This window comes from Apostichopus japonicus, chromosome 20, assembly GCF_037975245.1.
Source record: "Apostichopus japonicus isolate 1M-3 chromosome 20, ASM3797524v1, whole genome shotgun sequence".
NCBI lineage: Eukaryota > Metazoa > Echinodermata > Holothuroidea > Aspidochirotida > Stichopodidae > Apostichopus > Apostichopus japonicus.
Genome location: NC_092580.1, coordinates 13,412,148 through 13,440,133, shown reverse-complemented (window position 1 = coordinate 13,440,133; position 27,986 = coordinate 13,412,148). Strand labels below are relative to the sequence as shown.

At 36.9% G+C, this 27,986-nt stretch overlaps 2 protein-coding genes across 5 annotated transcripts in view; both read right to left on the bottom strand.

Moving 5' to 3' along the window:
* Window positions 1–880: 880 nt before the first annotated feature.
* Window positions 881–19,312, bottom strand: LOC139962044 (monoacylglycerol lipase abhd6-B-like). 3 transcript variants are annotated; one of them, XM_071961884.1, is made up of 10 exons: window positions 19,262–19,312; window positions 18,550–18,586; window positions 15,823–16,054; window positions 14,423–14,582; window positions 12,237–12,350; window positions 10,108–10,240; window positions 7,480–7,631; window positions 5,882–5,936; window positions 4,934–5,034; window positions 881–3,082 (listed from the first exon to the last, which is right to left on the bottom strand). In XM_071961884.1, the coding sequence occupies exons 1-10, from the start codon at window positions 19,295–19,297 to the stop codon at window positions 2,936–2,938; spliced, it is 1,167 nt and encodes a 388-aa protein (XP_071817985.1). In that variant the 5' UTR covers window positions 19,298–19,312; the 3' UTR covers window positions 881–2,935. The 3 variants fall into 3 exon arrangements, with proteins under 3 accessions (XP_071817985.1, XP_071817984.1, XP_071817986.1); XM_071961883.1 differs by lacking the exon at window positions 7,480–7,631 and adding an exon at window positions 7,247–7,401 and having other exon boundaries at window positions 883–3,082; XM_071961885.1 differs by lacking the exons at window positions 7,480–7,631; window positions 18,550–18,586; window positions 19,262–19,312 and adding an exon at window positions 7,247–7,401 and having other exon boundaries at window positions 883–3,082.
* A 2,608-nt stretch (window positions 19,313–21,920) lies between these two features.
* LOC139962046 (sialate:O-sulfotransferase 1-like) overlaps window positions 21,921–27,986 on the bottom strand; it is a 53,902-nt gene continuing 47,836 nt past the window's right edge. For both annotated transcript variants that reach the window (XM_071961887.1, XM_071961888.1), the window contains exons 2-5: window positions 26,664–26,891; window positions 25,805–25,969; window positions 24,712–24,912; window positions 21,921–23,725 (exon numbers count right to left, since the gene is read on the bottom strand). In XM_071961887.1, the coding sequence (XP_071817988.1) occupies window positions 23,370–23,725; window positions 24,712–24,912; window positions 25,805–25,969; window positions 26,664–26,886 (945 nt within the window). In that variant the 5' untranslated portion in view covers window positions 26,887–26,891 and the 3' untranslated portion in view covers window positions 21,921–23,369. The remainder of the gene's footprint in view (window positions 23,726–24,711; window positions 24,913–25,804; window positions 25,970–26,663; window positions 26,892–27,986) is intronic.

The window sequence follows — 27,986 nt, the reverse complement described above, 5'->3', positions numbered from 1 at the left end:
GAAAGTGGGAATAAAAATGACCATCTAGTTTTGGTCTTCCCACAGATACGTTCAGACATGTTATATTTTTATTGTTTTTTTATTATTTTTTTATTTTTTATTATTGTCATCTTTAATGATTCTACATGGTACACCTTCTGCAAAGATTCAAATTGGTCTATGATGATTAGGTTAAAAACTTTTGCAACACCTTGGACGAAACACTGACAGTTTTTTAATATTTATTTTTTCTCCTTCATTTTTTTCCTACAAAATTTAATCCACTTTCTGACAAATAGATATTCTTCCCTTTTGGTTTTGCCAGAGGAGGACATGTTTGGCAATCATGAAAATGTAGGACGGTTGCTTCAACTTAGAGATGATCTGTTTTCTATTACTATTACACTTATAAATGAAATTATTTAATTCTTTGTGTTGACCACATAAATTTCTCTTTAATAAGAGTAAGGAGCACAACATAATTGTAAAGTAAACAGACTTTAACGCTGTTTATCACACTGAATAGATCACTGTTACGGTTTCAAGTTTTAAGTTAGTCACAACCTGCCCATATTAGTCTAATTTCGCTGTATATTGTTGATTGGTTGCATTCAGTCCTATGATTGCAGCTGCCATTTTTAACCTTTGAAACAATCAAATGAAAGCACAAAAAAAAAACTATATGTACTTACATACATATATATATATATTTATATATATATATATATATATATATATATATATATATATATATATATATATATATATATATATATATATAAATATATATATATATATATATATATATATATATATATATATATATATAAATATATATATATATATATATATCTATAAATATCTATATATATATATATATATATATGTAATATATATATATATATATATAAATCTATATATATCACTTTGACGAGAATAATCTGGAGGAATAATAAACGTTTTGAATTTTATCATACATAAATCTGCTGCAACAAAGAAGCCAAAAGAAAAAAAAAACAGATTTAAAAATTTAAAAATATGGAATGACTCTGCAATAATGAACACTGCTTAATTTGCATATGAACGATAGAACCATACACAGCTATCCTACAGAAGCTTTAAGTTTACCCCTTCAACGAAAGTGAAACATGGACGGTTAAATAAAAAAATCACTTGAAAGGAAAGAAAGGTGAAGTTCCTGAGATTCCAGTTCAGTTTTGAATCATTTCAAGATAAGGCTGTTTTGACAGACCAAAATTAAAATTAAAAACAAACAAACAAACGTTTCGGTTTTAACAGGAATAATCAAATAAAAAGCACCATAATGAAAAGTTGTTATGGAATATATAAGCTGTTTCTTCTTCAGCATATTAAAGTGGTGATCGCTTTGAGTGTAACGTTTTTTGCAGGATCTTGCTCAACACAACGAAGCTTATACAGGATTGTAAACGCTGGCAAACTACATTCATGTGAATATAAAAATCTATATTCCATGTTAATTTATATTACAGTATATTCACTAAATTTTATTACATCTAACTTGAAGATTATATTGATAGCACACACTAATCAGTAGCAGACATAATTTGAGAATTGCAGCCGATGGTTCTTTCAGTTCCAATAAATAGGCCAAGAATTACGAAATTACAATTAAATGAGTCTTTCGTTACCATCAATCGAAATTTCTCTAGGGTACCTATATTCGTTTAGAATACATCCTCAAATGTTCACTTGTTGCACGATAACTTCAAACAGATATTTCCATCTGTATTTGAGTGATTTGTGAGAATTCATTATGTAAGGATCATAGCAGACATTAGTTTTAGGAAAAGACTATAAGCTCAATTTTTTTCAAGTTCAAAAAAATTTGTAATAAGATTTAATATCCATGAGAAAATTCATTTCTCAATGAGTGAAGAATGAACAAGTTGGTTTATTCCGAGGTTGGTAAATTGTCCAAAACTTTGTTAGACTGGGTTAAAGAATATTTCTAGACCAAAATACTTCATTCAGTGTAACCTGATTCAAGAATTGTGTTTACATAAGTCTTTTTTCTGTTTTTTTTTTATTTTTCAGGTCCTTAATCAACTATACTATCTCATTCATTATCGTTAATTTTCTACCATACTATTCCTAGATCCATTGCTGTCTTCCAAAATTTCTGACAGCATTAGATATATGTATATATATATATGTATATATATATATGTTTATATATATATGTATTTATATATATATGTTGGATTTACAATAAATACTTAACAGTACAAACAGAAACAACTTATTCCTCTTTTACTCAGACTGTAAAATGATGAACTTGGAATGTCACGATAGGCACATACATGAAACAATTTATGATAAAAAAAACAGACTTTAGCCAGCAAACCTTAATAGAATTTGAATAGATTATGTTTTTTTGTCCTGTATTTTCACTTACCCTCATCGAGGTAGCACGCTAAGCTACCCTAAACTAACTTGGCAGTCACGACAGACAGTTTTACAGCAGACTTAGACATAGGGGCAGATATCATTCATTATATAACTAACATCAACTGCCCTCTCATGTCCTGCAACGACACAAATTATCCTCCAAAGAATGCTCAAACGCGAGTGCAAATTCTCAAGATTGCTTACAAGTTCTGCATATACATATTACACTGTAGTTTACATATTATTAATCGCAAGGAAGCACCACTTTCAATCTTACAATTTTTAGCTAACATTATATTTTATACCATGCAGTACTGTGTCATACATTGCTCAACATATCGATATTATATAAGTCGACTGACCTATAAAGACTGCCTGGCTTATTTTTTCCTCTCAACGATCTGTTTATTTAGCAAGGGCTTTAAACAAATTTCATCTGATTGCGACGGATCTCGACGTCGCCAAACATCCGTCAATGATATCCTTTCTGTAGTTCCGCTGCATCGAACGAGTCGGGCAAAACCTATCATAGACTGTCCAAAAATTCCAAGATGAGCTTCATAGCTCTGAAGGGTCTGTCGTAAGAAATTGTGTGTCCACAGTTCTCTAACATGTGAACTTGGCAAGCAGGGAGGGCAGCCTTCACAACCTCTGCTCCTGACGGGTGGACGAGCTGGAGAAGATAGAGCAGGCGTTGATGTCATTCGGGGAATAGATTTGCAGGCCGGTGTCACACTAGTAACCATTGGCACTTCCCCAGGCACCCCCTCCCCAGCTCCAACTCACCCCCCCCACCCACACCCTAGTGCTGATAGTCATAATCGATTAATTGCCAGGAGTCGCGATTACACTTTGGAAGTTCGATTAATCGCGCTCAAAACCTAAGTTGCGATTACTCGACTTCAAACTAGCACTACACATAAACTGCTTTGAGTAATAGCCTAACCTATCAAAACAACACTAAAGCAGTTTGTCAGCAAAATATCGCAAAAGTACAGGTTCTCACAATGCTACACTAGCACTGTGCTGTGTGAAAAATCGGTAAAGCATCTGCTCGGATCTGCCTGGATCACATTTATCGGATGTCTGATCGAGTGTGTCGATTGCGGTGTAGTTAATTTCAATGTGCCTGCCATTTGCGCTAGGCTAGAGCCTAGCCTAGAATATAGAACATCCTTGTACAGAAAACTTTTGCATACTAATCATCACACCGCTTCATCTATTTATTGTTTACACATTTGCTTTTATTATTGCTAGTAGTCGTAGTAGCCTCGTAGATTCATTCGAAAGTTTTTGATTTACTATGAACGATTTTAAGAAACGTTGTTGATTGAAAGCTTTCACAGGTTTTGTTTGGTAGATGTTTAAACATGTTTTAGACACCACACTTCCAGACACGAAAGAACAAATAAAGACAGTGCACCATGGAGAAAGATTTGTTTTGACTGTATTTCTGCAATGTAAATATGACAGTGATGACGTAATAACTGTAACCGAGTAATCACGAGAAGAGCTATGCGATTAATCGACTACAATAAAAAAGAGTCGACTATCAGCGCTACCACACACACCCTATCTCCAAATATCTCCATAACCCAATTATCATCAAAGATGTGTTCAACTTTATACAAATTTGCATCCTTTGGGTAACAGTCACATCAAAAAATTCTTTTGATATCACATCAGCCAGTGCAGTCATTTCAAGGCAACAGGCCATAAAATGCAAGTTATATGCGGTCAAAATAAACAAAAGATTTTTGAGATAAAAGATATCTGTTATGACTTTTGTATTGTTCCCGGTCATTCGCAATTTGTTGGTGAAGGTTACATACAGTCTACAAGTGATATCATACTCTCTGCTGCTACTGTGTAAGCAAGCACGGTAAGGCAGACGAAAAACTACAAAGGCAAAGATTACCGGACATGACCAGAGAATCGGGTGGCCGATTGACTATGCTTGGTCTGTTTATGTCATGATTTTAAGTTAGCGACTAATCTCGATTAATTCTAGCTAAAGGGCCTGACCTTTCATGTGGTGTCATATCCCTTAGAGTTTAATCTCCAAATCCCTTAATCCTCTCATCTCTCTTCCCTTTCATCATCTTGCCTCTTCTTTGTTTTGTCTATTGTTTCTCTATTCATTGCTCATTTGTCCAATTTAAAGTTTTGTCTGTCTGTCTGTTTGTCTCTTAATGGGTTCTTAATTTGCTTTCATTTCAGTCAGCCACTAAAGAAGATCCTGCTAGGATTGAACTGTCAAGCCCCTCTAACTTTTACATATCTACTTACACCTGTTGGCTTTTTTGCAGTAGACAACTAGTCAGCATCTCTGCTAACAGCTTTTTTTCTCTCTCTTTGATTAAATGTTGTTTGTGACTGATATAAAAAATCCGCACAAGCTGGTGGATTTAAAAATAAGCCCTAAACCTAAATTCTGACAACGAAAATCTATGGCTGCAGCTTTCCGATGTGTCAATACCTTAAAAGTCATTGTAAATTCTGTATTTTCAAATATTCTACTCACCCTGTCATATTTGCCCCAGAGTACTTGTGTTGGGGCTTCAACTTTGGTAATATGCCTGTGAAGTACTTTGTTGTTCACATCAGCTTCCAAGTCACTTGAAACTGCAAAGACAGAAAAAAATAACATATTGAACCTGGATGAGAACTCTTAGGCTCTAGAATTGGGCTCTAGAATTAGGCTCTAGAATTGCCAGAATAAACTGCTTTCCTCCATCAGGCCCCATAATAAACTGACAACATATAAAGAAACCCGCAATCCAATTATTACACCCACTTTCTCAGGTACTTAATATCAGTTTCTAAAACCATTAACCCATGCAATTGATTGATGTAATAGATCAATAGATGTAACTTGAAAAACAATTTATGGTCTTGTCCATTTCTCAGTTGATAAGAAGAAGCTGTTAAGTTCTTGCAACATCAGGGAAAACTTCATCCGGCATCGCATTGCAAAATGCTATGCAAAGATTGGCAAAGATGTATAACAGTTTTTGTACACAGAAACCAATTGTTTTTGTAAGGTAACAGTCAGAGCCTTCAAGACTGCAATACAAAATTCCCTGAACATACATGTCTCTGTCAAACAAATATGTTTCCATAAACAAGCTACATTGATAATACTAGCGTTATTATACTTTATTATTATTATTATTATATTAGTGCAGCAATGTCACGATGTTTTAATATCATGAGAATGTCTTCCTCAAAGCAAACATTGACAGCTTATTAGTTATGAAGGCAGATTAAACTAGATCAAGTCTTATTTGCATATTAGAATCAGGGCAGAATGATGGCTCTTTTATCAATAACTGGTATGGCTGATTTATTAGCTAATATCTATTTTTTGGCTCTAGCAGAGACCAGACACTTCAAAATATCCTTAACAACTAGAAATGTGAGCTTATTAATAATAATTAAGAAGTCTTCCAACTATGAAAGAACATCTTACCTTTGCCGTGAATGTCTCTCTTCATCGACATTATCTCAAATGCTAGCCAGGAATACTATAAATTGAAAGAAAAAAAAAAAAGTTTTAAAGTCTTCATTGGTAGGTACTTATAGTGACAGTAAGAACCTTACAGGTTCAGATCATGTGAATACGTATTATGACGATTAATAGCGTGGATGGTAATGCTTAGTACAGAGGGCAAAATTCTTTTAATTTCTCGTTTTCCCTTGGACAACTAAGCTTTACTTTTTGATTGTCCCAAACAGTGACTTTGGTGAGTCTGAAAAACATGTAGCAAAAATAAACAAGAATGACTAATACGTACACCGTAGGAGAGATGTATAAAGTATAAAGTTGGTGAATAGAACACCAACTTCTGGGCCCACAAAACTCAGTTTTGGGTGGATCATAAAGTAGGAGTAACCACTAATTGATCTCCATAGTGATGGATGGTGTTACCAATTAATAATTGCAAATTGTTTGGGGGTATATCAAGTACAATGCAATCTGAATTTGATCATCCACCTAACAACCTCTAAAGCTGATTCTTTGTCATCAGAAGAGAAATTTGGTCGTCCCGGACGACCATGAAAACTTTGCACCGGTTAATATGATGATGGCATGGAATCTTAATATTAACATCGAACTGCAGAATAAGTATCCATTAGGTTGGGTAGAGGGGGGGGGTGGGGGGTTGATGGAGGGAGAATAATGGAATGGAAGAGCAGAAGGGGTACACAAAAGGGACCTTTAATACTCTCCTGCAATTCTCAAATGTTTTCACACAATACCCAAAAATATGGGATACAGTTTAGTAATGAATTACTAGATGAGGGTAAAGCCAAAGGGCAAACTCCGTACTTTCAGGCTGTCCGATAATCTCCAATTCATGTAAGAGTTTGCTTCATTGTTCTTTACTTGACAGTAGCAGGTTTCTAGAGACAGTAGCAGTTAAAAACTGAAAGTTGTCCCGACAAGTTTGCTAATAATTGTTATAAATGAATTTCTATGTTCTCTTTAAAATTTTAAAATATGCAAAGAAAAATGTCAAGTGTTTCAAAAGTTGTTGCGCTTTACCCCTTCATCATTTGAGATGTCAACTGAATGAAATAAACGGTGACTAAAATGAGACAGAGTGAAAACAACAAACAAAGTGTCCGAAAAGCAAGCAAGCAAGCAAGAAGAGTATAAGTAACACAGTAGGATGAAGGGTTAGGGAATATTGTGTATATATGTAAATGTTAGCTGTGAAATATCTAGTTAGATACATGAAATATATCTAGTTAGATACATGAAATAAAACAGAAATGACCTGAGAAGAAACAATGGTAATGGCCAGACGGCAGGATTTTAAAGGCGATTTACCAGTCTGGGAATTTCCTTTCCTTCCTGAACATGAAAGATGTAATGAAACGCTTTATGTTGCTCAGAGGCACTGATGGGCAACTTCCCGGGGTCCGCGGCTATCAAGCCCTTAGCGACGTCCTGCAGGTACTCGCTCCCGTTATGAGTGTGGAAACCTGCATGGTTAGTGAACGACAAAAAACATGAGAACGTGAGTGATGTGCGTGGGATCGAGCGATGACAGGTTTCTTTACCAATTTTGGAATTTTTAACCCAGCACCGTGAAAGAGATAAGGTATCGCCTTCCTCTGTTCGTCTGTATTAATTGGCATCCACGACGAGTCGGTCACTAAGAGGCCCTTTTTCGCATCCTGCATGTAGTCGCCCTTCATCCACTCTGCAAAGCCTGCTCCAGTGAAGCAGGATGAAAGAAACATCAACAAACAAACAAAAAGGGGGGGTTGGTGGGGGGAGGTCAGGAACCCACAAACTTACTAATTATGTATGTATGTGGAAACCTCGGAATCTCTTTAGACTAAAGTGATCCCAAAGAGAATTGTCTAGTCAAACTAGAAAGGCAATTTCCATTTACAAACAGTTCTAAGAAGATGTTGCGATGAAATTTTCAAAAGATTGCCGGACTGGAAAACGAATCAATCTGGGTCCCTGGAACTTCTGAAAATAGATTCTACATTCTCACTTATTCAAATTTAAGAAATCCTTTGCAACTGTCAGATTGGTGAGACTGTTGACAATTGCTAATTGTGACTGTTGCTGACAGTGTGACACTTTCTGTGACAGGCTGGTACATGTGACTGTTGAGACTTTTACGCAAAGCTCTAAGAGCAGCGATCTATTCTTTTGAGACTGACGGGTGCACCCAAAATCCACACTAAATAAGCAAAAATCCTATTTCTGCATTTATCCAGGGTTTTTTCTGTACGAATTATGGGATATCCTGAATGGTTGGCATTTTTGTATATTTGCCTTAGAAGTCGGATTATATATTTTAGGTTTCGTCTGTTTAATAATCTGTTTTTAACCTACTGGTGTAAGCTTTGATTTCGCAAAAAGAAGTATTTGATCAGAAAATTGTTGTTACATTAAATCCTCTTCAATGGTGGACACTGACACTCGCTTGAAAACTCCTATTTTGTAATAATTTTTGTTAAATTTACATAATAACTTTTTAAGTTTTTTAATGCAATTAAATTTGATCATATTTCTGTTGACCTTACCTGACAGAATAAGCTTTAAAAACAAACTTCAATGTTCATTTCACCAGACTTGGCTGGCTAATTTATGAAAATATTTATAAAGTATTAAGCCCGACAAGACTTGTGTAGTTAAAATTAATTTGGAAACCAATCTTGTATATATTAAAAGAATACATTTTATACTTTATGAAGGAAGTACATATTCTAAACATCCTGCTGTAAGTTGTAATGATTTACAGTCTGTGCCACAAGTGAACTTGAAGCAAACAGGTGTGATGTCATAGTTATGCACGGACAAATAAACATGTTTTTTGCTTTTTAAATTTTTCACTCAAATGTTTTGACCTTTTTGAATTAGGTAGGATTTCAAATAACTGTAAATAAGGATGACGTCAAGTTCAAAAATCATGCCTAATGTAAGACTGTGGTGTACAGTACTCACACTGTGGACAGGTGGTGTATCCAATTAGGTTGAAAATGAAAACCGTAAAAATTGTAAACTAATGAGAAAATGGCGGGGAAAAACAGTTTTGTACATGTGCATCTACAGTATGACATTACACCTGTTTGTTCCACCTTTGCCTTCAAATGAACCAACCTTTGAATATTCTATTAAAGAGGGCATGTAGGAATTCTATGAGTACTTCTCAGGAGTGCCTACAATATATTAACTACTGAGAAAATGGCTACAAAAAGTTTTTGTACATGTGCATCTACAGTATGACATCACACCTGTTTGTTCCACCTTTGCCTTCAAATGAACCAACCTTTGAATATTCTATTAAAGAGGGCATGTAGGAACTATATGAGTATTTCACAGGAGTGCCTACAATATATTACAATGTCTTCAAGCACTCTCTAATAGTTTACCTCTGGGCTTGTCAACTTTGTCTGGCCAATTTCTGAATGACTCTAGTTTTAACTGAAAGGACTAGTCTTGCGTAACTTTGGATTAATTCTTCCTTTAACTGAACAGACCTGTCTGATTGAAGTTCAATTAATTTATTATGACTCCATTCCAATCTCACATTTGTGGCCAGGACACTTAATATATACACAATATTAATCACAGCACAAACATAGCACCATCTTATTAAACACAGAGAAAATTTCACGATAGCATGTAATTATTGAATTTTGGGACAAATCTTCAGATTTTAACAAAGAGACTTCTCCTTTACAGTCTGAGCATCTCTGAACATCTCCTTTTTTTTTCTAGCTTGTTTATATTAAATAGATCCACCTTTAAAGGCATTGAAGACTCGCCTCAAACCGCGTGCGGCCATCTGAAAAAGTTAACTTTCTGTCACTTGCAAGTGACGTTTTGTTCGTGTTGCTACAAAATGCAGACAGTAATGAAACGTGATACCTTGTTATCTTTAGCTGGACCTGAGATGTCCATCGCTGTATCGTATCTACACTGTGTTGTGGGTATTGACCGCAGCTGTATGTATTGACTGTACACTAGCAGGGAGTTGTCTAATTACCGACAGTAGCAAGCTGTGTGTGTATTTTCTGGGATCGATGGTGGTGTCTAACACTTCTGTTACACCTCATTCGAAACTAGGTCAGATTACAGGCATAAATACGTTTCTTTTTGCGTGAGTCTTCACACCCTTTAAGACTGTACATTTTTTTTTAAAAAGCAGAAAAAAAACCCCATACCTGCTGGACAGAGTAAAGATAGTTTTGTGACATCCCGGGGATGAGTGGCAGCAAATGCCACGGCGACACCACCTCCCATAGATATACCCACGAGATGAAATGGCTTCTTACCCAATCCAGTAGTGATCACAAACTACAGCAAAAGAAGAAGAAAACAAAAAATAGAACAGCCCATGACCAAAAAAATAGAATGGGAATAACCTCATAAATATATATTTACGAGAGGTATTTAATTGTCTTTGAATCAAAAGCAGGTGTACCAAGTCCTTGAGGAAGGATGTCAATTGGTAAAGGAAACCATACAGTTTATTAAAAATGAAAAAGAGATTTCCTGTCTCCCTGTAATTATTTAAAGTGGACAGTATGACTAATAGCAGGAGAGAGGGATTATTCATGTGTCAATGAGCGGTACTTAACACAGGATATATAGATATAAATTAAAAATAATGATACATATCATATATACCGTATGCTACAAAAACTGAACGACTGTCTTCTTTCAATGTGAGTTTCAATATTAGCGATGATAGCAATCAAAGAATGGTTAACTTATATGGGAACTTCGATACTAAGCTCTAAATATGTTGACCCAATTTTGGTGCGGTTTTCATTTATTTTTTGGTTCTTGTTGTTGTAAATGATTGCTAATATTTCATGGTAGGAAATATCTCTGTGGTAGAATAATGAAACATCATATATGCCAATGTTGTTTAGTATCTTACAAATATGGAGAGCAAAAATATTAAAAAAAATTAAAGAGAAAAAGAAGAACAAGTGATAAAAGGGGAATGAAAACTTTCACGTCACTGGAAAAAAATTTGGACTCACAAACATGAAAGGGTCCTCTGGTGTGCTTAAAGCTGACTGCTTAATACACAATTCATTGCTGAAGAAATTTCTGTATATTTAGGTTAAAAACCAAATCCTCATAGTCTCTTGTAAAGTGAAGCTAAGCATTTTTCTTTACTGTGATGATACTTTGTAAATGCATATCAGGCAACAGCAGAGTGAATAATGACATCAGGGCCATTCAGCTGAAAGTATCATCTGTGTTTTATTTCTTTATAATGTTTCAATCACTTATCCACAGAGGGGAAAATAGTATAATCTACACAAGATAATATTTTGATTAAAAATTCTCATTACAGAGAAAATTGACAGTCGAGCAATAAGCAGAACTGTAGTATCAGGTTTCAACGACAGGGCAAGAAGAAGATTCTAACAGTCTAAATAATGAACATTTCCTGTGATGACATCACAGACTACCTACGGTGTTCCACTTCCTCCCCCCAGCCCCATCCCCCCTTATGGTAGACAATATTACAAACATTTCTTAGTGTACTGTACATAAAATATACAACATTTATGCATTATAGTATGCGGTTACAGCCTAACCAGTCAAAAATTCTTCAACATCGTTTCAAAAGTTGTAAAAATATAGCACCTTTTGGCATCTAAGCACCCTTAAACTTCAACAAAATTTCTCAGAGGGAAAGGGGACACCCCTTACAACAGTACTTCAGACCCTTCCTGCATCTTAGCCTCTGGTCTCTACCATTTGACTTCTCTTTAATCGTGAGTTCTTATACTAGTCGTATACAGAAACTATCTGTCTTACAACTTGAAACGTAGTCTTTTTCATTTTCAAACCTTTCATGTCAATGTATGTTTTCATCGTTGTTGGTGTAAGGCCTGGGGATGGGGGGGGGCGTGCCTTATCTTTCCTGTTGAAAGGACGTCCAGCCTCTTATCATCACAGTTTGGTATTATTTTTTAAAGCAAACTGAAGCTTGAACATGACATCTTCTACAGCTGGACAACACTAATCAAGAAAAAGACTTGACTCATATATCCTAAAATCAAGGCTTCTCATTTAATTTTTCTAAAAAGCCAAAGAAAGACATTCATTGAAGCAAACAGCCAGACAGAATCACAAATCTCATTGCACACCTAGATCGAGAAGTGCATGCAAGGTGGGCCGGTAGGGTGCTCAAACTGAACGGGGTACCATGTGTACCCAATTAGTACCAATTGTGCTCCCTCCCCTGCCCCCCCCCTTTTGGCCCGTTGGCCGCCTTTTTGAGAACGGCTGTCATCTGACTGATAGATGAGAATTTAATTTACTTTACCTGAGCTACTCTCGATGCTTGGTTTACAAAAGAGTAATTATAGTCAAGTCGTCGACTGCTGTTTCCATGGCCGGGCATGTCAAGCAAAACAATGTGGCGGTCACGTGGGATGGCCTTCAGAGGAAGAAGAAAAAGAAACAACAAACCAATCAAATCAATTAAACTGGTAAACAGACAAATTTTTCGGCACAGCTTTAAACTGGCAAGTACAGCAGAAGTCCTGACTAGATTCATTCACAATGAAATTCTCTTTAAAACCACAAAAAATGTACTGGTTGTTTACATTCATGATGTAAATTATAGAGCAAGAAACAAAAACAAACCATGAGGCTAACGAGCACTCTCGTGAGATGCCAAAACAGAATGAGGAAGTGATCGGTTCTGAACCATGTTTCCAAACAGGGGAAGGAAGTGAGGAAGTGGAAAAGTGTGGGAAAACTAGCGTAAACAGTGTGCAGAACTGCTACCCAGACTACGGACTACATATAAGAAGATTGCAGTCAAGATTTTAGGTTTTGATCTTTAAAATACTGCATATTATGAAAACCTTGGCAAGGTTCATGCAGCACTCAAGTGGTCATAATGACAAGGTATCGATACTTTGACTTCCCTCGACATCAGACTCACGTTTGATCTTCCTAGAAAACAGTAGTTTTCCAGTACTTTGAAGGAGCAAAATTTATGTTCTAATTAGGTACAGACGATACAACCGGATGCTATTTCGACAGAGTGCAGTTTCAATATAAAGTCACGGAGTGAAAATTTCAAAGTAGATAAAATATAATATTCATTATTCCAACAAATTTGGCATCCCACACATGAGCAAAGAGTCACTTCTTTTAATAGGTTTTCGTTTACTGTATTACTTACAAGTTACATTGAATGAGAGTGCTTTATTATAATGCTCACAGCACACTATCCTAATGATCACGGCCCTACTAAACTCATCAGGTGCTACCTGGAAAATCCAAGATAGTCGGGCAGTTTGCATATATCGCTTAATGCTAGGAGTGATCAAGGTTTTGCCAGTCTTTAAATCCTGTCATCTTCAGTCGGGAAAAAAATGAACTTGTAGCGCTTTGCAGGCAGTTGATGGGGAGGCTCCATGGTTCAAGACTTAGACTGCACAGTTCTAACCAACATAACCTTTACCCACCGGGGGGAAGAAAAATTGCATGCGACCTAAACCGGGCATTTAGTCGCTACAAGGAAACAGTCGTTGTTTGCGCATATCGGTCGGTCAGTGAGCAGGGTTTAGTTGCAGGCCACCATGCATCTTCACGATCATCAAAAAACTAGGCCACGACGGTCAAGTCGAGTCTTCGATCACTTGGGGCAGTGTGCTGGGGGGCTTTTGATATCACAACTGTAGCAGTTTAATGTAGCCAGTCTTTTAAATTACAGCAATTGTAAAATTTCTAAGCACTTAGTATTTTTCACCAAGCAAGCATATTAGAGCAACTCGTGCAACCGTTGGGGACAGATGAATCTGTCAGGGGATTTGGCTTCCCAAAAAAGTTTCCTGATATGAACAATTTTGAGAAACTGGCAAAAAAAAGTACCAAAGAACTAAAAAGAAATATTCTATTAGCTAAGCTAAAGTACCCACCAAAAAGGAGTTGCAAAATATTAAGAAGCATAAAATTGTGAAATATTTCTTAAAGGTTAAATTGTAGTATAAACTTATGGAAGTGAGTCATTAATACAGATATCTGCAAAATACCTGAAGGCAAAATTTAGCACCCAAATATTTCTTTAGTATACAGTGTGATTTTGTATCTATACATTTAGTTCACAGTCTTACAGTGTTTATTTATATATACAATTTAAATATTGTTTGAAATGTATTTATTGATTTCAACCTAAGTTGCAAGTAATGGGATAGCCTGTTGTAATTATTGATATATGCATTAAACGTTTATCTGCATAAATAATCTATAATACATACAATATATGTACCAGCAGATGTGGATTGTATGATAGTAAAATTATATCTAGTGGTGTTGCTTAAATATTAGAAACCATTGTTTTTGAGTACCATATGCACTTGTAATGATGGTTGGCATAGCTCTGAATCGCCTAATTTTTAATCATTTACTCTTCCGAAGCGGATGGCAGAACACCGTGAAGTGTCAAATTCTGCACGGATGGCAATAAATAACAACGACGGTTTTGTGAATACTGACCGTAACCATTGGAAACCACATCTCTTTTGAGGCTGACAGGCCATGAAGAAATAAAATTGAAGGTACGTTCTGTGAAGGCCTCCCTCTTTCTGCGTAACAGTACGTAAAATCTCCAACTGTCTGGTATTTCACTGAATAGCCATTCCTCTGCAAATTTAACCTGCAGTTGTGAAAGATGTGCCATTGATTAAAAAAAACTTGCTGCCTTTGTCCAACAGATATGAATGCTAATCATTTGCATCTCCCCACTTTTCACATTTTTATTACTCTATTAACTTAAAACAACATTTTTTTGCAGATGTTCATCAAATGTATCTTTTATATCAAGTAAGGTAAAGTACCAAAAATCATAGCTGTGTTCGATCCTCCTGTAAGAATATCAACATGCTGATTCTTGATTTATATTGCTTTTCCCAATTGAAACACAATTGACAGTAAGATATTTGATTTTAAGTTATAGTATGTTTTAACCAATGTTTAGGAAACATTGCAGGAGATCAAAAATTCTTAGCTCTGCATCTATCTATCTTCCCTGCATGCATGATTCTTTAAGCAAAAATTCATACAATAATATATACTTTTAATATATTTGAAGAATTAATTGATAAAGTAAATTATTCACAACTGTAGGTTTTTTTTTCCCTTCACATTCCAAGTCTTGCTTGTCCAGGGCTACCATCCAATATGGTTCGCCTACTAAGTATTCTTGGATATTAACTTATCATTTCCATACTCAATTTATATTAATAACAACAACAATAATAATAACAAACAATAGTTGAATACTTTTTCAATAAAATTATGACATAATTTAGTTTTTTCATAGTAAGAGCTATTAGCATATAAAATTCTGTATACAATCACTCAAGTATTTAAGAAAATGGTCAAACTGCTGTGTAAAGATCTATGCATATCCAGGTTTTTACACAGGAACCATATACAGTTAGTATATTATCAGCTCTAGACAAACTTCAAAACCTTCAAAACTTGTACACTACATGTGAACACTAAATTATGCCCTGTAAACCCCAATTAGCATTTTTACAGTGTCTAATCTTGACTCTGTACGGTTTAGTGTATATGTTCCATTGAAATGAGTCATAACATACTGTAAGTCATAACAATGTTTGGATCGGAAAGGCCTAAACTTGTATTGGAAAACATTAAACTTTAGTGAATCTATTTCATCGGTTCATGGATGGAAATCTTTCTTGTGCATTTATAAAATAGTTAAATATTTTATGTTCACTGACATTCACATTCTCTCAGCGACTTAAATATAGGGTACAGTCGAGTCAACAGTGAGAAATATGTACACTTCCTGACTCACAATGTTTTTGACCAATAAACTATTTAAAGAGGCACCAATTGCTAGCATGGCATTTCAAAAAATGACCTACCAGTTCATAAATTCCATTATCCATGATGGCTTGAGGTAACTCATGACGAACAAGAAGACCACTTGAAATAGAAGGAAATATATCAGTCTGGGCATGGCCAGGCCCATCAGAAGTAAGACCGGCAGAGCAATGCACAACCTCCATATGTTGGCAGGCTTACGGAAGACGACTTGTAGAAGCTCTAGACAACAGAAGAGGTAGTCCAACATCTTTACGTGAATACTGCAGAACCCTGCATGGAGAGTCAAACACAGTCATTGAAGCCTATTAATTAAGTGGATCTTATAATATTGATCTTTCTCAGTATTGATGAGTCTTAACATTTTTAAGCAAGCATTAGCTTTACAGTGTGAACTGAAAACCCTGAACAAGAAACAGAGGGAAAACAAAAAAAGGATAATAAAATGAATTGTTTCCTCCCACTCACAAGCTAGAGTTGCGCTAGTAGCAGGCCTCGACAAATACGGTCACAAACTCGCCACGGGCGAGTAGAATGTTAGCTTTGGCGAAAACGAAAGGAAAATGTACTACACTCGGCATTTTGGCGAGTGACTCTTGGACTTGTCAAACCCCACTATTAGCAAGAATGTATCGTTACAGACATGATGAAAGCAGCACCTTGGCGAATATGGAGCAAGGTTCAACTTGTAAACTGAGATTTGTCTATGACCAATCTCAGTGGGGGATTGACTGTGTAAAAATGGTTCGCTCTCTGCACATGCGTTACGTACGGGAATTCTTCATGTGCTGAGATTGTACACAAACTGTCACAGAGCATTTATAAAAATAGGCTACAGAAAAATATCATTTGAACTCTAAAAAATAGCAACTTATTACGGGGAAAGGATTGATCTTACGAAAGTACATCATGTGTTTTTAAAAGCATTCATAAACATGTTGTGTTCACATACATTTCTAAATAATTAATAAAGTTTGTTGAACATTCAAATCATGAGGGCTTGGTTCTGCGCAGACAACTCCTAAACAGTGGAGTTTAGTACTAGCAGCCAAGTAGACTAACAAGAAAAATGTGCAAATCCCCGCCTTTAACTTAAACATACAATATCATTAAATTACTACAATACAAGAAACTTTAACAAATTGTAACCAATATACATTCAGAGTTTTGCGATATTAAAATCCATAACTTAATGTCACAAGTTCCTTTAAGAGTGATATGCAGGAAAATCATGGTTGAAAAAAAAAGGTTATCTGTCATTTTAGTCAAACATTTTCTCATTTTAGTAAAACATTTTCACTGACGAAGCGAGGAACTGCCAAGTTGATTAGACTTCACTGTGCCATACACTAACAATCGTCGGATAGTAGAGAAGCAATAAATGTTTCGTGTCAGAATATCAATACACTTAAGGTGGCTTAGTAAACCCGTAATTATTTCTTGAGGCATGTCTACATGCCATCAGTCATAATTCACAAAGTACAACAACAATTTATGGAGTTTTGAGGCACGTTTGCTGTTATCCCTGCCATGAATTTTTGCAATGTATTCAGATTTTTTTTCTTGACATGGTTTGCAAGTGGAAGATAGATGCCAACCTTAGTTTTTGATTGCATAAAACATCACTTTGATTTAGGCAGTGTAACAAAGTAACAGTGACATTTTCATGCACCATTCTGCAGCTTAAAGACAAGAATAAATAATTGGGAAAATGTACAACTACAGTAGCAGCAGAAAGTTGCAGGAAGGTACTGTATAGCCTTACTCGCGCACACCTCACAATAGAATATGCCTAGTATAGTAGTACTAGAGGGGCCTTTATGCAAGCTATACAAGTAATACAAACTTTTGTAAAGCATAACGTTACATAAGCCAGGCTACCGTCGTATGTATTCTTGTCAATGTTCTTTGGAATTGTTTGAGACAAAATATCCCTAGCTATGCATGATTCTACAACATGTTTTACTTTGTTCATCACTTACTTTTGATGGAAAAGTTTTTATTTCATACTGTACAGAAATGTTATTTCCATATTCAATTACGATGTTTCTGCCTAACCTTAGCTTACAGAGTATTGCTGTTGTACTACTATACTACAACTATGGAGACTTAAACAGCTATAATAGTGGCGAGTGAATGTTGCGATTTGGCGAGTAGATTTTAAGGCACTATCGATAAAGGGCGAGTAAAGTTTTATGAAATATGTATGTCATGGCCTAGATACAAGTCATACAAACTTTTGTAAAGCAATATAGGATAAACTAATGTCTGAAAGATTTGAAATATAATGGCATTGATTTCCATAATATCCGATTTAGCCTTTATGCTTGGTAGGTTAGGCCTTACACAGTAACACTAACACTTTTACAGCATAAGCCGTACAACAAAATGTGATTTAAAAGCGATGAATAATGTATCACATCATCTTAACTCCCAAGACCAGGCCTGTACACTTATTATGCACAATAGTCTTCGATTTACTTAGTAAGTTAGCCTAGGCCTAAGCAGCAAGCTTCAGTTAGGCCTAACAGTAACATTACAATAACAAACAACAGTAACGTCTTGGCTACAATAAGGCCTAACTAGCCTGTAGGCTTAGCGAATTAGGTATGCCTTACTTGGGGTAGCCTTAAATATAGTAGTAGGCCAACCTATGTGGCTTAATTTAAGTCTAGCCCAAAACTAAACGTTCTCATCTAGACTACTTATCCACGTAGGCTAGTGGCATGCTATTTCACTCATTACGAGGATACCATCATTGTTTTTACCTCTACTTTCCTGAATTAAAAAGAGGAGGTTCTTGATCAACGAGGTAAATGAATCTGGAGAAACTATCACACAGTAAATAAGCGCGTTCGCGCGTACCATGTATGGAGGGTCATGTGATGTGTTCCAGGGTGGTACTAATATACTACTCTCCCTATTACGCATGATGATTTCACCCAACTAGTACGTAAATGAGTTTGCGCGCTTAGAGCAGCAGACGACACCCGTTACCTAGCAATAACCGTGCCTGTAGCCTAACGTGATAGCTATATTCCCGTCGAACAGCATTAGGCTCTGTTCCATGGAGAATTCCGTGGTTGCACTGAACTAAACATTTCCCCACATTTCCCATTTCTACATTCACTTATAGCGTGTAGTAATAACGTTAGGCCATATGAGACAAAGCTTGCCCCTAGAGCTGTATTAATAAGTAAGATTATGTAGAAAGCCTGCCTTCATTCAAGAGAATAAGGTTGAACGTTAGCATATTAGCACTATTTCGTAGGCCTGAAGTACCAGTACCTTCTTATGCCGTTAGTTCCCATGTCCGAACCGACCAATCTTTCACGAAGTCACTAACACTGTTCTCGAACTGCTACAGAGAAATATCAGTATAGTACCACCCTGGAACACATCACATGACCCTCCATACATGGTACGCGCGCACCCAATTGACATGAATCCTCCAGATTCATTTACCTCGTTGTTCTTGATGTACTGTGGACCCACAGAACTAAAGGGCGAACTCATAACACCGCTAAAACAATTCCCTGTGCGCCATGGGGAGCCGTCCACCTTTACCAAATCGGGCAAGACGCAACACACTGTGCGCGTATGTGTGTACAAGCTGTATGACCTAAGACAAAACAAGTGACAATAAAACGCTGAATTTGCCAAAATATTACCCCAGAAAACGCTAGATATCAGTTTTCACTAACATATGTATTGTTTTTGCAATCTATTGTTGCACTGATTTAGGGTATTCATGCATACGATATGATACATTCTGAGCATATTCATGCTATATAAATTCGGTCAATATAGTTAGATCTCCACGCAAGGTTGTGCTAATAATTATGATTATATTTGATTGAGGTTGACAAGTTGGTAGCTGGTAGAGAGGGGGGGGGGGTGTACACCCTGACATCCCAGGATCCGTGTCTACTCATCCTCAATATCTATCAATCGATTAATTTACTGCTACGTCCCACAAACAACGTTCCTCAATAAGACATTTAATTGATTGATGATTTTAACACTCTTGAAAGTCTGGGAAAATTTTCTGATTTTTCCTTTTGTTGGTTAAATGGAAAATGTCAAGGCAACAAGTTTGAGCAAATTTAACAGAGGCCTACTAAAATTTGGGTGCCAATACTGAACAAAAAACTAAGGAAAATTGAGTAGGAAAAAAAAATCATCGATTAATAAATTAAACAATCCAGAGACCGCATTAATTGTTAGGGAAAGTTGAGAAGTTGAGTTGAGACTAAAAACGCGGCTTTCTTTGCACTCGTTTAATCACCACACTTACTCCTAAACTTTGATTTGCATCCACAAGTCTGTTTAGATAGCCATATGCATATGCAACAGCTTACGTCAGCCGCAAAGCAGTATGAAAAGGTGGTGTGGTAGAAGGGCGGGGGGGGGGCAGAAGGGGCGCTACACCCCTGCTTTCAATGTATAGAGGACAATCTATTCAACAAGGGATGTACACCATCACATTGCTACATGAATCAGCTGGATAAATCACGCAAGAAAAGTAAAATTGTCGGTTTTATTTACCGTTTAAAAAACTGTCTCAAACTGTCGTCAGAAAGTCGAAATTTTGACGTGAAAATTGAACATTTCATTCCTTAAATCAGTAACATTCGTACAGTCTAAATAAGAGAAACAGGGACAAAACATAATCGAGACTTTCAAATGTATTCTTCTATGGTCCAACTTTTGCATTTACAACACTGATTCTCCAGATGAAGACCACCCCCAATCAATACCCCACCGTTTTTTTAAATTTTATTTTGAAAAGCAGGGGCGTATCCAGGATTTTCCAATAGGGGGGGCGCCAGGCATGAATGATCGCCGTCCTGGGGGATGGGTCTAAGGGGAGGGGGTGTACAATTTTTGCTTTCAAAGAAGGGCTGAAATGCAAAATGGTGCCATATGCATGGGCGGTGATCCGTACTTCCGAGTGGCGGGGGGGGATATGACCTTGTTGACTATCTAAGCGTAGCGCCACCATGGGTTGGCGCGAAGCGTACAAGAAAATTTTGGGATTAACAAACCCTCTAGATGGCCGGAAACGGCACTTCCCGAGGTTTCCAAGCGGCATATACCCAACTTTAAAATAGGGATGTCATGTCCGAAATATCTCATAATCAGTATCCAAAATACTTTTTTTTAATTTCGGGTGTTATTTTGGGAAAATTGCCCCTGTCAATCTTGTTTCAGGCGCAACGTTAGAATGTTCGAGAGCTCTTTTATATTATTCGATGAAGAAAATGGCCTCATGCAGGCTATTATAGGCCTATACACATGCAATACACAATTACACATAGTTACATTCCTAGGTACCGATTGCTAGGGCATCCAGGTGAAACGTGTATTAAGCATTACCCTGGTTACATGAGATTCTCAGCTGTTCGAGGGAACATGTACATGTGTAGGCCTACTATAGGGCCTATATGAATACTATGAGGGTGCATATATGTACTATATCAATACCGTGGGCGCAATAATACATTTTGTTGTTATAGGGCCAATGAAGCCTACAGTCAACTATATTTGCTTTATAAAGACGCTTTATTTGAAAAGATCGTACTGCGTTTATGGTAGGCGAGAAATGAAGCTAAAAAAGAGCCGTACATTAACGAAGATGCATAAATGTAGGCATGAAAATATTCTTATACCTGGCATTTGGTGGGGGGGGGGGGGTATGGTGCATTACATCCCCTCCACCCATTTTCATGGGGTGATATATCCCCCCTCCACCCAGGATCGCCGCCCATGGCCATATGTGATCCATTTTTCGACCTTAATAATAAGCAACATTTCCAGTAAATATGGACACAAAATGCACAATTTAGTATGGCTGGCATGTCATTTAGTGTTTATAGTGATAATACAAACACAATTACCATCTATGTTTCTAAAACTACAGTATTATGCCGCCGAACTTCGCCAGAACCTTTTTTTGGCAAACAAAAAATAAAGCATACGGGAGGGGGGGGGGGGGGTTGAGCGATCACCGACATCTCACATAAAGGTCGTCATCAATTTTTTTTTTTTTTTTTTTTTTTTTGCTAAACTTTTTTTTTTTTTGGTGACGGCCAATAGGGGGGGCGCGCGCCTGTTGCGCCCCCCCTGGATACGCCCCTGAAAAGAGTTTCTACTCCATTGAGTCATATTGAACCGTTTTCATAACACTATAATACTAGCGAGATACCTTTGATCTGATGACAAGAACCAGCTATGTTGGTAAATGATCTGGTCTGTTATGATTAATTGTGATAAATCAGAAACCTATAGTAACGTATGTGACTTTTGACCTGTGTTTTTAGAGATAATTTGCCGACTAAGCGGAGATCTACAAAATGTGTATCAACATTTTAATCTCCTCGAACTATGAGCTCTTGGTCAAGCAAGGTCTCCCATTGTATGATAAGACAGTCGGGTACAGAGTTCAAGACGGAGCCTTGTTTCATAATTGTTATAAATGAAATGTGTTACATGATATTGTTTATACACTGTACAGGGATGTGCCCAGGATTTCCTGAGTGCCGGGTATGCTGAACGCCGTCCTGGGGGAGGGGTCTAAGGGGGAGGGGGTCCCCCTCGCCTTTGAGAAATTTTTCGGTTTTTGAAGGTGCTCAGATGCAAAATGCTGGCACTTGTGTAGCTTTTCAAGCACATACACAAGTACTAGTGTTGGTAACAATTTTAATTTTTTTTGTGTGAAATATATTACGTAGCCTACCTGGTAAAAGTTATTAGTTTGTTTCAAAGAGATTTTACAAGGGACCGATTGAGAGCCGTAAGTAATGTTTCTCGCATGCGTAACTGATGCATTATTAGTCTGTATGATTTTGGCATAGGCTAGGCCCAATTTATGTTGAATATATTGTTAGGAATGTCGGGATTTTAGATGAAAATAGTGCTGGGCAGGATTCACGATTTTTAAGACAGTTCTGGCCGGTATTTTTTAGTGCTGGGCGGGGCCGCCCAGTGCCGCCCAGCGTGGGCACATCCCTGACTGTAGAATACATTCACAAACTGCTACCAAAGCGAAAGTCATCTAGTATAAACCACAGAGAAATTTATACGGTCACGAAACACCAATTACCTACAGTCTCCAAAAACCAATTACATACGGTCACCAACCGCCATTTATCTACGGTCGTTCTGAAAGCATATTGTCTTATTAGAGAACTTAATATGCTTTGCGACCAACACAGTAACGTCGGCCAAAGTTGACATATCTGTAAGGGTAATATGCTTATATATGCCTCTGCCCAGCATGCATGCAATCATAACCATAACTCGTGACACGGTTAGGACATCGCCCCTGTATAACCACATTATTTACAAGCAACAATTTACAAAAGCAACAATTCCGTTGAATAGTTTCGAAACCCAGCGTAGTATCATTATCACATAAAATACGCTATAAGGTTGTCACACTGCTTTGTCGCTCAGATTGTACATATTTAAATTAATATGTAAATATGTAAATTAATATGTAAATATGTAAATTAATATGTAAATATGTAAATTAATATGTAAATTAGAAATGTACGTGCAACCATGCATCTGTGACCGCAAACGGCTACTTTAAAGTCATATAAGATTCGTACGGTGGTAAAATATAGCCATATTCTTTCATGATCTTTCTTAACTTTAATATCTCACTGTCGATGGTAACATTCATCTCCGATGAGTAAGGATTAAAGTCACCGTTTCTGTGTTTTCTTTTAAAACTCCCGGTTGCGTTTTCAAGTAAACACCGTATTCTGTTTTCGTCAGGAGTCACTTTCAAAAATTCTAACATCCGGTGAAGTTCAAAGTTCGTATCTTGCACTAAGTGTTCGTAGTACAGTATCATTCGATGGGGAATTATCTTGAGATGTGTTCCTATTTGCTTTGACCATCTCGACGATGCCCTTATTGTAAAGTTTTTCCATGCTAAGAGAAAGAAAAACGGAACAAATCTTTTGTAAGATCAAACCATCTTAACATTTTTTTGGTAAACGTTAACCGCAGTTTTGAAGAAAAAAAAGCTTTCCCATAAAAAATAAAAAATGAAGTATTGTCCAAGGTAGACTTGATCTTTTTGGATAATGATTATTGATGAGGTTAAGGGACGAATCCAGGGGGTAGGAAGCTTCCCAAAAGTTGGTTGGGGGGGCACAACATCAGAGTGGCACTTTCTCATTCCACAACCACCAACCGTTATGCTTTAATCCGATACACACCGGCCATATCACTTAAATATAATGTGATGTGTTAGTATGCTAACAATACTGTTATGGTGCACATCTGTACTTCTGTCCATCCATAATTTATAACTTTCCAAAAAAGTTCTTCCTGTGTTCATATCTTTGAGCAAAATGTCTATAGCAACCACGGTTAAATCCAAGTCATCGGGTCTGGGACGTTTGAAATGTTGCAACATACCAGGATTAAACTGACGGACCAGGTGTAGTATAGAATAATATGCTGGCAGAATGAACTGCAACATTGATTTTTTATTTATTGAGATTGTTTATTGTTAACCGTGCTACAAAAAGATATGGGATGCCATTTTAAAAATACCATGTACAGACTGGGAAAAAGTGGGGCGCGTTCCCCCTACCCCCTTACCCATACCCCCTGGACGAATTAATGCATTGTTCACGTAAAATATAGTGTCTTGTTATTCATGGCTCACACGTTGCTTCGGTGAGTAATCCACGCATATTTAATTGGGGCTAATTCGTTATTCCTGCTTATGAAAAGACTTACTTGGATTATTGTGGAAATAATAACGAACAAAAGTTAAAATGAAACTAAACGGTGATCCAGGCTTATGGCAAATTGTAACAATCTGCAAAATGAACATATTTTAAGCTTCAAATTTCCTTCTTAACTTTTAAAAACAGTAAAGAAAAAGAAAAGCGTTTTCAACTTACCTTCGCTTTTAAAAGCGGATATAGGTGCGTTGCTAGTCTTATCACTGATCTGTCTATTGAATTCCGCTAAAATGGCACCATAAGGATTCCGTACAAGCATGATTGCTCCGTCGATATCACATTGCTTCACATTGGGCGAGTGGGCTTTAACAACTAGTGTCGTCTTTGAACAAACTTCACTCGCTCGAAAGATGGCGTTATCTGAGGTTTGAAAAAATTAAGAAAAGACTATTATGATTAATATTGTTTGAAAGGATAACTAAGCATAACATTTATAATTATATAATGTAGTCTGATACAGACCATCCATCCGTGAAGCAGATGTCACGTGTTTTATTTATTTCTACACCGCTTCTTTGTGGAAATGAGCTTTTAAATGCCAAAAGGCTGATCAATGAAAGTGATTTGGACTAATTGAGTTGAGCACATGCACAGCCCACCAATCGGTGAGCGCGTCAGAAAAGCAAGACAAGTCTGAGTAGAAAAAAAAACATTCAACTTTTATGACTTCGTTTATCCTGTATATTTGGTGCATTTCCCAACATAAAAAAATCTCATAATTTGGTATCCCGGTTCTCCATTTCACAAACAATTGAGGGAAATAATTAATTTATTCGCGATGGTTATATACACTATGTATATGAACTGTTTCCCGGCATATGTTTTCCTCTTGCCTCCGAAATCAACCAGAGCACACCGGGCACTATGGTTCCTTGCTTACTAGAATATCAATGTCTTGCATATCATCACCCAATATCATCATATTTTTCACCACCTGTACCAGCTATTAATAAACAACTGTATGCCAAATTTTGGATACAATCTGATCTAAGGTGGTAGAGTTATTGCAAATTTAAAACTTTTGCCCCTGTCCCATTATCTTGGGCCCGATAAAATTGTGCACCTAAATGGTCCAAAAATATTTGGCCCAAACAAAGTAGCTCAAATATATATATGCCCCCAAAAACTGCACCCCCCCCCAGAAAATGTGGTCCCAAAAATACTGGGCCACACAAATTAAGGCCCCAAAGAATGTGTCCCAAAATGTAAAATCAAATAACAGTGAAATGAAGAGGAGATTTTAAAAACTTACCATCGTCACCCGTGCCTACGCCATGGTAGATACTTCCGGTGTAAATGCCTGACGCTCTCTCGAGTAAATACCTGACCCACGTGTTACCAGAACCAGGGATACTGAGGAGTAGTATCAATGGCATGCTCCCATTGGGCATGAACTTTCTGTTTAAGATACAGTTATCTGCAAGGAACGAATAATAAACGGCTGTAACTAGTCAGTTCATCCACTTTAGGTACAATCATGGACTGTTTGCGGACGATTTATTCAACTCAGATGAAAATAGACGACATTACATACAGAAGACAAAACCAATTAGACAACAACGCACCGGGCCAAGTCAACTCTTCGTTCCGCGTCCAGTTGTATTGCATATCAGAAGATACTGTACCTGACCGCAAACGCAATCACAAACACAGCAGGCCGTTACTATTCCAAACAATTACTTTGCATATTAGGGCACGCTTATAGTTTAGGTATATCAGAATTAAGTTAGCCTAGCCTTAGGTTACCATAGCTTTGTCTGGAAGTCCGGGGACATACAACTGACGCTGACGCCCCCTCCCCACTCCCACCCGCCCCCCCCGCCCATCAATGTTGACGTCAAGGGATCGATACTAGTACCTGCACTAATTTTCATCATTTTTCGGATGATCTTTTTAAAAAACCTTATACGTTATACGAACAGTATGTGGTTTGTGCCGAGATTGGGTGAAGAAAGGTTTAGGGAAGGGGAAAGAATGTTGCGCTGTCTTACAGAAATATTGTGGAGAATTAAGATACATCCTCATTATATATACCCCCACCCCCATCCCTTACTGTCGTCATCCGTGAACACATCAGGTATCATTTGAGGATCAATAGAAAGAAACCGCACCCTGTTGTTGGATTTTGCTTTCCGTAGCGCCCTCTTTTTTTCCTTCCTCGGGATCGGCGTTTAAAATGTCTTGAAATCCATTTCGGATAGCCCGAAAAGAGGGCTGAGCCGGGTTTTCGTTCTTCACGAAGGAGATGTTGTAGATTAAAAGAATTGAAAGAAGAATTCCAAATGGTAGCAGGCTAGAAACCAGAGAAGACGCAAGAGTAATTTTCATAGCCATTATATCTGAAAATAATAGGAAAGGTGAATCACATTAATGACATTGTACAACGCCACCCTTTCCAGCCTTCAGGGAACCATATACCAAGCTCATACGGTAGTGTACATCCGCCTGAAATGTAGATACATTGCTTGATTCCTGGTCACACAGAGTGCAAGATGCTGTGGATTCTGGCTGGCGCTACCAGCAAAGTATTGGCTACACAGGGATCGTATGGCAAGCCGTTTTAACATTTACCTCTCTATTCTACTTAAGTAGAATTAATTCCACTTAAGTAGAATACAATTAAGCTTAAGTGAAATGAATTGCACTTAAGTAGAATTGCATTTTACTTAAGCTTAATTGTATTCCACTAAAGTGGAATTCATATTAGCTTAAGTTCAAACGGTTTTTGTCTACATCGTACTTTACTTAAGTAAAATACAATTCTACTTAAGTAAAATACAATTCTGCTTAAGTAAAATTCAATTCTACTTAAGTAAAATGCAATTCTGCTTAAGTAAAATTCAATTCTACTTAAGTAAAATGCTATTCTACTTAAGCAAAATGGCTTTTCAATTTCACTTAAGCTAAATTGCATTTTACTTAAGTGAAATAGAATTACGCTTAAGTGAAATGTGATTGGTCAATCTATTTCACTTAAGTAAAATGCAATTTAGCTTAAGTAAAATGTGATTGGTCAATCAGTGTATGCTACTCATTGCGTCACTGTACTTGCCGCGAAGTCCGACTCTGTATACTATTTTAGGTACCTCACCACGTGTTCATCCGCTCAATAGGTTTACCATTGTCAGAAAAGAGGTAAAAGTACCTAACGTAAAGCTTCCTTAAGCATGTTATCATTTACTGTCATCGTTTTTTCTGCCTTATATGAAAGAGCATAATTTTAAGTACAGATGGTGTGAAAATAGGGAGGAAAGAAGGTGATATAAACCATTTTAAAAATCTTTGGTTAAATGTTGATATTACTCCGAACGAGCATATGGAAGGGTTCAGTGTGATAAACTTGTTCCTCTTCTAGCTCATAATCTAAACGGTCATGATATGGAAGTTTGCAAGTGCCATGATAGGCCAAAGTCACAGTTATCATGTGGTGGGTA